The sequence below is a fragment of the Sceloporus occidentalis genome, unplaced genomic scaffold, assembly GCF_023333645.1.
Source record: "Sceloporus occidentalis isolate IW3139 unplaced genomic scaffold, rSceOcc1.0.p SCAF_5, whole genome shotgun sequence".
Classification (NCBI taxonomy): domain Eukaryota; kingdom Metazoa; phylum Chordata; class Lepidosauria; order Squamata; family Phrynosomatidae; genus Sceloporus; species Sceloporus occidentalis.
In genome coordinates this window covers 75157307-75170642 of record NW_028316985.1, presented here as the reverse complement: position 1 = coordinate 75170642, position 13336 = coordinate 75157307, and the positions used below count along the sequence as shown (strand labels likewise).

Here is a 13336-nt window from a genome sequence, read left to right as displayed (position 1 = left end):
TAGCCCTATGGTCATACCCAAAAAAGCCCTTTGTATTGTTCGTAACCTCTAGCAAGCCTGAGTTCATTCTGTGCTTTAGGTTTTCTGACTTTACTCCTACATGTGCTCGCTATTTCTTTGAATTCTTCTTTGTTCGTTTCCCCATTTTTCCATTTCTTATACATGTTCCGTTTAAAACTTAGTTCAGTTGAAAGTTCATTAGTCATCCAGTCTGGTTTCTTGAGACACCTCCCATTTTTCTTCCTCATTGGAACTGTTTTCAATTGTGCCTTTAGAATCTCCCTTTTGAGAAGCTCCCATCCGTCTTGAACTCTCTTCTCTTTTAGCATTCCTTCCCACCGGTTCTCCCCCAGTATTTCTCTAATTTTACTGAAATCAGCTCTCCTAAAGTCTAAAATGTGTGTCTGACTATGCCTGGCTTCTCCTTTCCACTCTAGAACAAACTCCAGGAGAACATGGTCATCCCCACCTAAGTATCCCACCACTTGCACCCATTAACCAGGTCTTCCCTGTTGGTTAGGATCAGATCTAAAATAGCTGATCCCCTTGTTGCCTCTTCCCCCTTTTGGACAATAAAATTGTTTTCGAGGCAAGTGAGGAATTTGCTAGACCTTGAGGATTTGGCTGAGTTTGAATTCCAGCAAATAGCAGGATAGTTGAAGTCATCCATCACTACTACATCTCTCATGTGTGTGGATATGTGTGTATGTGTCTTAATACAAAATTTCTAGGTTGCATAATTTTTTCAAACAGTATTTTTAGTGTACATAATCTACATACCATAGGTTTAGCCTGTGATATAATACTTGCACAATTATTTGCTTGTGTTAACAGAGTCTTAGTGATGTAATAAAACTTTACTGCAAGGATGGAGAAGACATTTGGCAAGCATCTCGGTTCCGAATAATTATTGTAACATGCACCAGTGCAGGAATGTTCTACCAAATAGGAATAAGGTACTGTGGATACATGTCTTTGGAAGATATTCAGGGCCTAATTGAGATATACAATGGGAAGTAAACAAAGAACACCTTTAAAGGTCAAATGAATTGTCTTTATTAGGGATGTGAAACCTTGTTCTTGCATGTAAATTTTAAAAATCAGTGAGATATATATGGCCCTTTTTCAACAGCTAATTGCATTTTGGGAATTTATTGCTGAATATTTCATACAGGTTTCACAAAATGCACTATTTGTGGGAGGGAAAGCCAACAAAACACAGTGGTGGCCTTGTCATTTAAGAGTGTGTCTCAAAAAAAAAAAAAAAAAAACATGTCAAGACATTGTTTCTCCTCAAAAACAAGAAAAGTTGCAAATATTCTTTGTTATTGTTTACCTTCAAGTTGTTTCTGACTTTTGACAACCCTAAGGGGCTTTTTTGCAAGATTGGTTCGGAGGAGCTTTGCCATTGCCTCCCTCAGAAGCTGAGAGTGTGTGACTTGCCCAGTATCACCCAATGGGTTTCCATAGCCGAGTGGAGATTCAAACCTTAGTTTTCAGAGTCATGATCCAGTTTTCAAATCACTACACCACACTGACTCTCACTGGCTTTATTTAATGTACATAGTCTTGGCATTAAAATATTTTTTCATTATTCTTATACTGTTTTATGGGAGTTGTTGTGTGCCTTCAAGTTGCTTCCAGCTTATGGTGACCCTAAAGTGAACCTATTACAGGGTTTTCTTTCCTTCCTCTCAGTTTGAGAATGTGTGACTTTGTCAGGATCAGCAGATTCAGTTCCCAATAACCAAGATAATATCTTAATGTTATTAAAACAAAAGACTTTATTCCAGAAATTGAGATGGAAGTTCCTCTGTCCGGGGCACTGGAGGCACAGGAGAGCTATGCCTAGGCCTGAATGTGAATAGGATTAAAACTAGGGAAGGAGACATGGGTAGCTCATAAGCTGAACCCACAGTGTCCCGAAGCACCCACATCTAACTTAGATCTTCTCATATTGAATGATTACAACGTTCCTGTGACCAGGACTATAACTACTCTTGGAATCTTTGTAGCTTCAATCCAAGAAAGTATGGGTGCTTGTAGGTGGAGTTTGCATGTGCATTCTTGTCCCTGTTTTAACCCTATGTGTGTTCAGGCTAATGAATGAATGAGTCTTTATTTATATACCGCCGTTCCTTCGATCACAGCAGTTTACAGAATAATAAAATACAAGTTACATTAGCAAAAGTACCCCATATTAAACTGTACAATACATCAATTAAAATGCATCATTCATTCATTAAAACCAGTTAAAAAACAATCAGACAATTCAATCAATACAATACACACAATACACAGGAGAAAAATAGTGATTAGGACATGTGGGGGAAAGCTTGGCGGAAGAGGTAAGTCTTGAGATTTTTCTTAAAAGACTCGAGGGAGGGGACCTGAGAGTGCGGGGCGGATTATATGGGGAGAGGCGGTCCTCGAGGTATCCTGGGCCCAAGCCATTTAGGGCTTTATAGGTAACAATCAACACCTTGTATTGCGCCCGGAAGCAGATTGGCAGCCAATGCAGATCTTTCAATATAGGTGTTATGTGGCTGGCCCTGGAGCTGCGAGTGACCAGTGTTGCTGCCATATTCTGAACCAACTGTAGCTTCCGAGTTTGGTACAAGGGTTGCCCCATGTAGAGCGCATTACAGAAATCAAGTCGAGAGGTTACCAGTGCATGTACCACTGTTTCAAGGTCCCCCCGACCCAGGAAGGGTCGCAGCTGGTGTATCAGCCGAAGCTGATAACAGGCACTTCTAACTGTCGCATCCACCTGAGGAGTCAGGTGAAGCGACGAGTCCAGAAGCACCCCCAGACTGCGAACTGTGTCCTTCACGGGGAGCGTGACCCCGTTCAGGACGGGTGGACAAATTTCGTTCCCGGGACCGGGGGAGCCTATCACAAGTACTTCCGTTTTCTCTGGATTCAGGCTGAGTCTGTTTTCCCTCATCCAGCCCATTACCGACTCCAGAACATGGCTACAGTCTGAACCAGGCCAGGTTACATCTGAACTAGGCCCAGGGCATAATGTTAAGCAATTACATATAAACAGGTGGACATTGTATGGCCCTCCATATGTTGCACTGTGACTCTAAACCATTGGCTATGCTGGCTAGAACTGATGGGAAGTGTATTCCAATAACATCTGATTGGTCACATAATTCCCATGTATGGTCAATAAGCACTGTTACCTGCACCAAGGAAGGAACATCAAGGTGTATCTTGGTTTTTACATACAAAAATAATATGTTAGGCTTTAATTAGCTTGAAATACCTCTGGCCTACAAAGGTTATTCAGGTACGGGTTTTGTACTTTCTGAAGCATTGTTTATTAACTGCTGCCACAAAATAGCAGAACATCTGGTGACAAAGCACACAATTTAAACTTGTGTTCTTTAACTCTAGACTTGGACACTTCACACATGTATTTGTGGATGAAGCAGGACAGGCAAGTGAACCAGAATGCCTAATCCCTTTGGGGCTGGTCTCAGAAGTCACTGGGCAGGTATGTGAGTTTTTACTGTATTCAGTTGACTGAGCCACTCAAACTTTTCTCTTTCCGGAAGGACTATGGTTTGTTGAGGTTTCAAGCCAAGAAAATGTTTCCAGCTCAAGACGTCCCTGCTTGCATGCTGCTGATGCTTTAAAATCATTACCATAAAATTAAATGACAGTATTTTTAATGTTTATGTGCTTATGAAAGCATACATAGTTAAAAAAAAAGTTTAAATCTTAGCTCAGTGTTAAGTCATGATGAAGTTAAATTTCAGCATTTCCAGTTTAAAAAATACAGTCAGCACTCCACGTCCATGAATTTTTTTATCCACAGATTCAAGCATCCACATCTTGAAAATATTTTTAAAATATATACATTCCAAAAATTGAACCTTGATTTTGCCAATTTGTTGAAGGGACACCATTTTACTATGCCATTCTGTTCCATGGAACTTGAGCTTCCATGGATTTTGGTATTCTCTGGAAATCTGGAATCAAACCCCAGCAGATACCAAGGGCCCTTTCTCTGAAGATGCCAGCCACAGATGCTGGTGAAACATCAGGAAGAAACTCTTCTAGAACATGGCCACATAGCCCGAAAAACCCACAAAAAACTATGGATGCCAGCCATGAAAGCCTTCGATTTCACGATGTATGGAATATTAACGCATCTAAAAGATCTATATAAAATATAAACTAGATGTATATTTAATGTGTCAATTAAAGAATGCTCTGCTTACAGATAGTACTTTCAGGTGATCCAATGCAACTTGGTCCTGTGATAAAATCCAGACTTGCAATAGCGTATGGATTAAACATCTCCCTGTTGGAGAGACTGATGAGTCGGTCCCTGTATATGAGAGATGAGCAAGCTTTTGGTGCTTGTGGGTCATACAACCCTCTCTTGGTAAGTAAAATGGAGAACAATATTATATATGAAGTTAGTTACTAAAAATTTTCATCATATCAGCCTTCAAAAATCCCAGTATATGTGTGTGTAGATAGAGGAGTAGATGTGTTGATTTTTGTGGCTTTTTGGTTGGCCTAATATTTACAGAATAGTAGCCTGAAAGCAATGGTTTTAACCTTTGGTACTCAAGTTGTTTGGACTTCAGCTTTCAAAAACTAGTGAGAGAAGGGGGGGGGGGGCGATTCTGGAGGTCCAGAGAGTGAAGTTCACAAGTATAAAATTATATGTTATGCCTTTTTTGTTTGTTTACAGATTACAAAGCTTGTGAAGAATTACAGATCACATGCTGCACTGCTTAGAGTGCCATCGAGACTTTTCTATCATAATGAATTAGAAGTCTGTGCTGACCCCACTGTGGTAAATTCTTTGTTGGGATGGGAGAAGCTGCCAAGTAAACACTTTCCACTGATTTTCCATGGAGTGCAGGTATGTAAATTTGCTAGTAATGTGCTTGATTTGCTTGTTAATAGTGCGTGAGAGGTTGCCATCAACAAATTCCAAGTCACAAAAATATAACAATACATTTCCTCTCTTAATACAGGGCACTGAAATGCGTGAAGGCCACAATCCTTCTTGGTTTAATCCTATAGAAGCAGTCCAAGTAATGCGTTACTGTTGCCTTCTTGCTAAAAACATCTCCAAGACAGTATCACAAATGGATATAGGTGTGATCACACCATATCGAAAACAGGTATGATTCTATGATACCTAGTTTTATTACAATAATATGGGGAAGGAGATCTTTTTGACCTTGTCATATTGAATGCTTACTAAAATTTGATACTTCATTTTATGTAAATTACCTTGAAAGGGTTTAAAAACCACAGTGGTGGGATATACATCTCAAAACTCTCTCCCTCCCCCACTTTGTGAAAGCTACAGTAATCCTGAATCTTCTCCTACAGTTATTAATAAAATGATTGAAGTTCTTACATATTGTCCCAATCCACTGTATGACTCATCTGTTAAATAATGTTTCTACAGTGACTTTTTTCCTTTAATATACTTAGGGAAAATGATGGAATACTTTTAAATCATTAGAAAATGGAATTCTAGACATTATTCATTCATAAAACCATAATACTTTTATGTTTAATGCTAGCTATCAAATATTGTAAAAGAAAAGTACCAGTAATAGCTATGTTGTCTTTATTTTTAGGTAGAAAAAATAAGAATTCTCTTACGTAGTGTGGATCTAATAGACATCAAAGTTGGCTCAGTGGAAGAGTTTCAGGGGCAAGAAGGCCTGGTGATCATCCTATCAACAGTATGTACTGAGGCTGTCGTGTAAACAAATACATTGAAGGATGCCAGAATAGGTGATGGTGCCAGTGACCAGTAGGTTAGGTAGGAATGCAATAGACAGCACACACCTCTGAATGTTTATCCATAAAGCAGTCTTTTATTGACTCACCTTAAGGAAACTGTGTGTAGGACTGCAGATTAAGGCTTTTCTTACTTTTTTGTGAGACATTATCCAATGTGAGACATCATCCAATGATGGTGTTTCATTGACAGCATAGTAGGATTCAGCAGAACCAGGAGGCACTGCTCCCAATGCTGACCCTCCTGCACTTCCAAAGTTGTCTCCTAAGGGCTGGGAAATCCTCTGGTTAGGGATGTTATGAAAGCTCATTTCTGTTTGTTAAACATACAGAATGTTTTGTTTTCTCGCTGCCTGGCTCAAGTATTTATGAGCTCTGAAATTTGGCACCTGTATGACAAGTGTGAGAATTTCCAGATATGTCATCTGCAAAAGAAATAGTGCAGGCAGTTCTGTGAAAAATTCATTAAGCAGGATGTTGTTGGGGGGAATTGTGTTTTGGGGGGTATGTTTGTTTGTTTGTTTTCTTAAGCAATAAAAGTAACAGTGTCTAAGCCATTCATTTTAATTGTGTGAGTTCCAGTCAAGGCAATTTGAATTATTCCACTTGGCTGCAGGAATGCAGAGAGAGAGAGAGGAATTCAATTCTAAAGAAATTGCCTTGTTAGACACTGTGGAAGGAAAAGACAGCTAAGTGTTTTGTGGTACTCTCCAATTACCACCAAAAATCCATTATACCTTCAAATATTTTTTTTAAAAATTATGCATGTATGTGTAACATACTTCTGACATTGTACCTAAGCATACACAGCTATAGTAGGATAACTTAGGTAACATTCTGGATCTTTGTAGGACTTCATGTTTTTGCCTGTGTTCCAGGTTCGGTCAAATGATACTTCACTGATTGATGAAAGACACTATTTATCCTTCATTGCAAATTCAAAGCGTTTCAATGTGGCCATAACCAGACCCAAGGCATTGCTCATTGTCGTGGGGAATCCTCATGTGCTTGCCAAAGTAAGTTGTGTTTGTCATCTAATTCATGTTAATTTAATTCCACTAGAAGTCTTAATTTCAGAGAATAACAAATGCTTACGTTTATATGAAATATTACTATCACATGGGGCTACCTTTGTGCTTGGTCCAGAAACTTCAATTAATTCAAAACATGGCAGCCAGACTGGTCTCTGGTAAATCCAGAAGAGACCATATAACACCGATCTTAAGATCACTTCACTGGCTGTCCATTAGTTTTCAGGCCCAGTACAAGGTGTTAGTTATCACCTTTAAAGCCCTAAATGGCTTGGGTCCAACCTATCTTCGGGACCATCTCCATCCATATAATCCTCCCCACACACTTAAATCTTCAGGGAAGAATTTGCTACAGCCTTATAAAACAAGGCTGTCCTCGACCTCCCAAAGGACTTTCTCAACTGTCGTGCCCAGATTGTGGAATGGCCTGCCGGATGAAATCCGTCATATTACCACCCTAAACAGCTTTTAAAAAGCTATAAAGACGGATCTCTTCTGACAGGCCTTTCCCAAATAGTTTCTACGGCCATCAGAAGAACTCTAAGATCTCCGACTATACTTTAGTCACGGTCTATAGTTTGCTATATAATTTTTTAAAACTTATTTTATTTTTATGTATTTTTTTAACTCTTATATTGTTTATTGTAAGAAGGGGATTGAGGGTTTTGGAATACATGGTTTTGGGGTTTTTTTAATCTTTGTAAGCCGCCACGATTGCATCTTGTAGAGGGGCGGGATATGAATAATACCAGCTTTGACATACTATCAGTGTCTGACAAGGACAAAGACACAGAAGAGAAAAGTGAGGTTTAAAAAAAGATAAGCAAAATAGATCTAGGCTGTGAGATTCTTCTAGGTCAGACAGCCAGAGAGTCATCAACATACTACTTGTACAGCGTCAGGCCAAATTTCTATTCTGCCTCCACAATCAGATTGTCCCAGTGGCATCTACAGGTATTTGAGAGATGCTGTTGTTTCTGACTCCTCTGGACAACAGAGGGCATTTACCTCCATCCATTAAGGCAGACCTGCACAACTTGGTAGCAGGTAGGGGCCAAAATTAAAATAGCTTAAACTTCTTTTGGCAGCAAATTGGTTTTATTTAATAATTAATTAATTAATTAATATTAATAATAAATATTATTATTATTAATTATATCCTCCCCTTCTCTGCCTGGCCCTCTCCTCAGGAGAAAGCTGACCAGCAGAGAAGTCTTGAGGGGTGAGTGTTTGCCCCTCTTCTGCCTCTGCCACCTGGCCTTCTCAGGAGAAGGCTGAGCAGTGGAGGAGCCTTACAGGGCAAGTGTTTGCCTTCCCTCCTCGACATGGCCCACAAATAATTAATGTAAATATCCGGGGATAGCTGTGTTAGCCATTTAGAAAATTAAAACAAAAATCCAGTAAACACTGATAACTCTATTGGCCAACCAAAATGCATAATATACATGCTGCAAGCTTTTGAAGCTTCACTGGCTTCTTCATTAGATGAGGTGTTATAAACCAAACAGGAGAAAAAAATTGAAGATGTTAGTCATAGGCCTGCATTCTGCTGTTTCTGTTCTTAGTTCAGATGATTTGGGGGGGGGGGGGGGGGCATCTCTTGCAGGCTGACCCCTCCTCCTTCTGGTCAGGTGACAACTCCGAGATTTTCAAAGTCCTGGAAATTTAATATCCATTTGGATCTCAACAAAGACTCTTCCCTTCCAATCTAATATGTCTCCATCCTTGCAAGGCCACAAGCCTCTTTATAGGCAGAAGGCAATGGATTTCTCAAGACGTCTCCATGTGTTTGCATCAGGAATATTTCAGGTGTTGTGGTAAAACATGCCAAACCAGTTAATTTAAGAAGAAAAAAAATTGTTTTAACTTTGTTTTTTGTGGGTTTTTCAGGCTATGTGGCCCATGTTCTAGAAGAGTTTATTCCTGATGTTTTGCCAGCATCTGTGGCTGGCATCTTCAGAGAAGATGTTTTACCTTTTGTTGGAGGTCAAAACCTCTGATAATTAATGTGTCTCGGGTACCACAAAAGTCTTTCATTTGTTTTTCAAAAATATCTTGGGTTTCATAGCAGCCCTGGGCTAAAATCTGTGTCTCCCTCATATGCATAGTCTTGAAATGTAATATGTATCCACTAATCAGGGACTGGTTGCCTCTTTTGCATAGAGAAGGGTGGAAGTACCTAAGCAAAGGAAAATTTATTTAGGAGAGAAAATATGAAAACAAATATGAAAAGATGAAGACAGAGAAAAGGAAAAACAAGAAAAATGTTGAACTAACTGCAAAATAACCCTCAAAAGCAAAGAGGTCCCTAATGTTCTCCAGCTGGGCAAAATCAAAGAGAGTGAGGTGAAAAGCATGAATCCCACCTAGAAACGCACCTAACTGTGGAGGCAAGCTTCTCATCAGAAGATGTTGTTCAGCTATAAAAGTAAAACTGCAAATTCAGCATATATTTACAAGTTACAAAATACTTTTTGTTCTTTTCTTATTCTCCATCCCACTCACTAATTAAAATGACAGTAACACCAACTACCCAACCTATTGAGACAAAAAATAGGAAGGTGTTCATTTTTCTTCCTTCCAGTTAAACTATAGAAGTTTTATTTCTTCAAAGAGCACATGTCAAATAGTTATTTCTTGCATAATAAAACAGTGAGGTTAGGATGGAGTTGTCATAGTGTTGTTCAGTTTACACAATGCTATCTAAAGTTAGCAACACGCAGGCAATGCAGCTCAATGCAATGTTTAGGCCTGCTAAAGAATAAAAATGACATAATTATTGTTTGTGACATAAATAATAAATTGCATAGGTCTCACAATCTTTGTTTCTTTTCATCAGGATCTCTGCTTTAGTGCTCTTTTGGATTACAGTTTAACTAATGGAGTTTACGTTGGCTGTGACTTACCACGAGAACTAGAAAATCAAAAACTGTGAGCATCCTTTCAGCATTGTTTTGGTGTTCAGAAGTGTAAAAGTATATATCAGTGATGATTGTTTCTCCAAAACTTCATTTTGAAAGTTATAATTTAATAGTACCACTAGTATTACCATATTTGAAAACAAAGAGGGATATATAGCTAATAAAATAGTAGAAGCTGCAGTCCTGTTGTCCCCAGGGAGGAGTTCCAGGGGCTTTAAAATGGAGCATGTTGTCCTCTTCACCCTTGACAAAGGAGGTCGACTGTTATTTGCAAGTATATCACCCCCTTGCTGTTTTGTCCAGAGTGCTCTGGTGGTAGTAACAAAAAAGAGCCATTCCGAGTATGGGAGCGCTGGATCTTCTGAATCCCAAGCTCTCTTGGGCCCAAAACAAATGGGCCAAAAAAAACTGCAGCGGCGCCGCATTGGTGCCATTTGCAGTGGAGTAGCAGCGACTGCACATGCCTGGCCCTGATGCGGGCCGCCTCTGCAGTTCTGAACCGGGCCACTGAAAAGAAACAGATTTTTCTGCTCCTTTTTAGCCCAGTTCTCTTGGGAAGACACGGCATGGGTGCTGTTTCCTGCTGCATTTGGGGAGTGCATCATCTAAACTCTGTGCCCTGAACGTGGCAGGAAACCGTGTCATTTGGCCTGTCTGTTTTGGGCCTTAACCTCCTTGGAGCCAGGATCCTTAATTTTTGTTTCAGCCACACCTCACAAGCATATGCCCTGCCAATTTGATGATTTCAGATTTGGTAGTTCCTCTGTCATAGATTTGCCTTCTCCTGCCTTAAGTCATGCTGCAAGTTGTAAATATTTAATTAAAAGCCTTCTACTACAGAGCTTTGATATCTTAACCGTTTGGGGGGGAAAGTATATATTGCCAATGTAAGCCAGGAAAGAGTGACCTTAAGTATATGTGCTGATGAAAACATACAGACTTTTAGAATTAGACGAGTGTTTTAGATTTGTTAGTGGTCTGGGTGGGTGTCAAAGTGGATGCAACATTGAACAAGCAGGGATGTGAATACTGAAAATTCTATTAAGCCTTAGTCCTTTCAAAAAATTACAATTTCCTGAGTTTGATATGAAGAGGAAAAGTTAAAATAGATATACCTCATATCATCTTTGACTGAAGACAAAGATGGATTAGGATATTTCAAATTTGTATTCTTACTAACTTTTTTGTTTGTTAATTAACAGAAATGACCAGTTAAAAAGAAATGCTGTGCTACCTGATAAATCTTCGTGATCTGCCAAATGTCTGATACAGAATGTAAAGGCAGCACTTCATTTGCAGTTGAATGTGTGCATTTGTTTAAAGTGGTATTATATAAGAGAATTTTTGTTATTTTATGATTTCAAAGTTGCTGTATTTTTATGTTGTAAAATTATATGTGAGTAAAGTTTTCTGGGCATTGTGATCTGTTCTGTGATTTTCTAAATGTAACTTTTAATAATAATAATAATAATAATAATAATAATAATAATAGGATTTATTTTATATGCCGCCCAATCACTGGGAATCTGGGCGGCTTACAACAGAGGGAATAATAGACAGTTCCCTGCCCTCGGGCTTACAATCTAAAAAGACACAACACAGAAGGAGAAGGGAATGGGGGTGGGGGGGGGTCAGGTCCAGCATTCTTCTCTCCCTCTGAGGCCTGGACCAAGGCAGATGGACTGGAGGGAGGGCTCTTTTTCTTAATCGAGGCCAGGCCTGATGGCATTGGGCCTGTCCTTTCAGTCCTTCCCAGGCCAGAAGATGACAGTTGGAAGGAGGGAGGGGAGGGCTTTTCCTCTTCAGGCCCGATGGCATTGGGCCTGTCCTTTCACTCCTTCCCAGGCCAGAAGATGACAGTTGGAAGGAGGGAGGGGAGGGCTTTCCCTCTTCAGGCCTGATGGCATTGGGCCTGTCCTTTCACTCCCTCCTAGGAGTGAATTCTTGTCATTACTGATAAACATTGCCTCTCTCTTAGAAAAAACACATTTTACTTTATTTTATTTCAGTCCTTCTATACAAAGTAAAACATCAATGGTGCAAAGATCCAGGGGGCAGTAAGGGACGGGGGAGGGCAGAGGGGCTTTCAGCCAAAGTATTGATGTACAAAAAAGACAAGGGGAACCAACTGTCTTTAGGACCATGGTGGGCATAAGGATTGCTTACAGTTCTCTTTTCATGGTCCCTTACAACCACCACAAAGCCTCATTGATCAGTTTGTGTGGTGGTGTCTCCCATTCTTCGCCTGCCTTCCTGAGCTCACTCACACAGCTTTCCCCAAGCCCCTTCCCGGTCTATACCATTTTGGTATAGACTGACTGGAATCAGGAGTTAGAGCATGTAGCGGTGGGGGAGAAGCAGTGGCAAAAAGGAGCTTGGGGCAGTGCTTAAGCTTTGTGAGCATTGCTGGGACTTGGCTGGTAGGTCAAAGCTCCACTGCTGCTCCTGTTTTTTGTCATCAGACAAGCCAAGAGAATAGGTAACAAGAAACTATTATTTTTTTTGGCAAGTGTTGCCTTAAAGCTGTGTGGAGAAGGTGTGTCTCTGGGGAATGAGGGGGGAGGAGCAGTCGGAGTCGTCTGAGAAGCCTCTTGGCCACACCAGTCTCTCCTGCAAGGCCACACAGGTGAGAGGCTTCTTGGTCACTGCTCAGCCAGTCAGTTCAGTTGCTCCTCCCAAGATGATGGGGTGCAAGGGAGCAGTGACCAAGATTGACTGTTGTGGATTTGCAATACAACAGGGTATGCTAGGGTTGGGGTGTGCTAGCGTTGCTGCATAGCCTGAAAATGTTTGGGAACCACTCTTCTAGATGTTGATGGATTGTGATTCCCATGATTCACACCAGTGGCCATGCTGGCTAGGGCTGAGGAAACTGTAGACCAATAACATCTGAAAGGCCATGAACAATTGAGGCCAGATCTGGTTTATGTAAAAGAAGCTAAATTGAAGTAGTGCTTCAGAAAGAGTGCAGCCTCATCAAGAATAGGAAGTACAGTCATCCATCAACATTTGCGGCTTTGACACTCGGGGTTTCAGTTATTCACAAAGTCAAGGCCATTGCACATGCACTCCTCCTCATCCCTCCCAGGCTTTTCCCCTGGGAAGGAAAAAAAGCCCAGGAGGGAGAAGCTAGAAGGGTGCACACAAATCCTGCCCCTTTCCAGGACTGAGAGCTGCCTCTTTCCCTAAGCAGCTCTCTTGCCTTGGGAAAGTGTTTTTGGGGAAATAACCCCCCATCCTTTTCCAGGACAGGGAGTTGCCTGGGGAAAGACAGCTCTCTTTCCTTGGGAAGGGTTTTGGGGAAAGTGAATGTGCCTTTTGTCCTGTCATTCCAAGGCTTCAGAAATCTCCCCAGAGCTTCCTGAAGCCTTGTAAAGGAAGGAGGGAGCCGCAAATGCAAGCTCTCCCCGCACGCTCAGAGAGTTTGCTAGAGCTGTTTGGGGCTTCGGAAGGGCGATGGGGGTACGTACACTCGCACTGCTTTTGCCCCCCCGCTTTATTCACTAATTTTTACTTTCGCAGGGGTCTTGTGTCCCTAACCCTTTGAATGTCAAGGGTCAACTGTATATAATTTACTGCATCATCCAACACCTAGTA

General features: G+C 40.8%; 1 protein-coding gene across 3 annotated transcripts in view; it reads left to right on the top strand.

The window, feature by feature from the left end:
• The window catches only part of MOV10L1 (Mov10 like RNA helicase 1), a 49387-nt gene extending 38240 nt beyond the window's left edge, over positions 1–11147 (top strand). For 2 of the 3 annotated variants that reach the window (XM_089524427.1, XM_089524426.1), the window contains exons 19-27: positions 835–956; positions 3403–3502; positions 4235–4399; positions 4715–4888; positions 5004–5153; positions 5622–5729; positions 6666–6803; positions 9658–9749; positions 10942–11147. In XM_089524427.1, coding sequence (XP_089380553.1) covers positions 835–956; positions 3403–3502; positions 4235–4399; positions 4715–4888; positions 5004–5153; positions 5622–5729; positions 6666–6803; positions 9658–9749; positions 10942–10990 — 1098 coding nt within the window. In that variant the 3' untranslated portion in view covers positions 10991–11147. Of the gene's footprint in view, positions 1–834; positions 957–3402; positions 3503–4234; positions 4400–4714; positions 4889–5003; positions 5154–5621; positions 5730–6665; positions 6804–8424; positions 8550–9657; positions 9750–10941 lie in introns of those variants that run through there. The other variant, XM_089524428.1, reaches the window with a different exon arrangement.
• The last annotated feature ends 2189 nt before the right edge of the window (positions 11148–13336 follow it).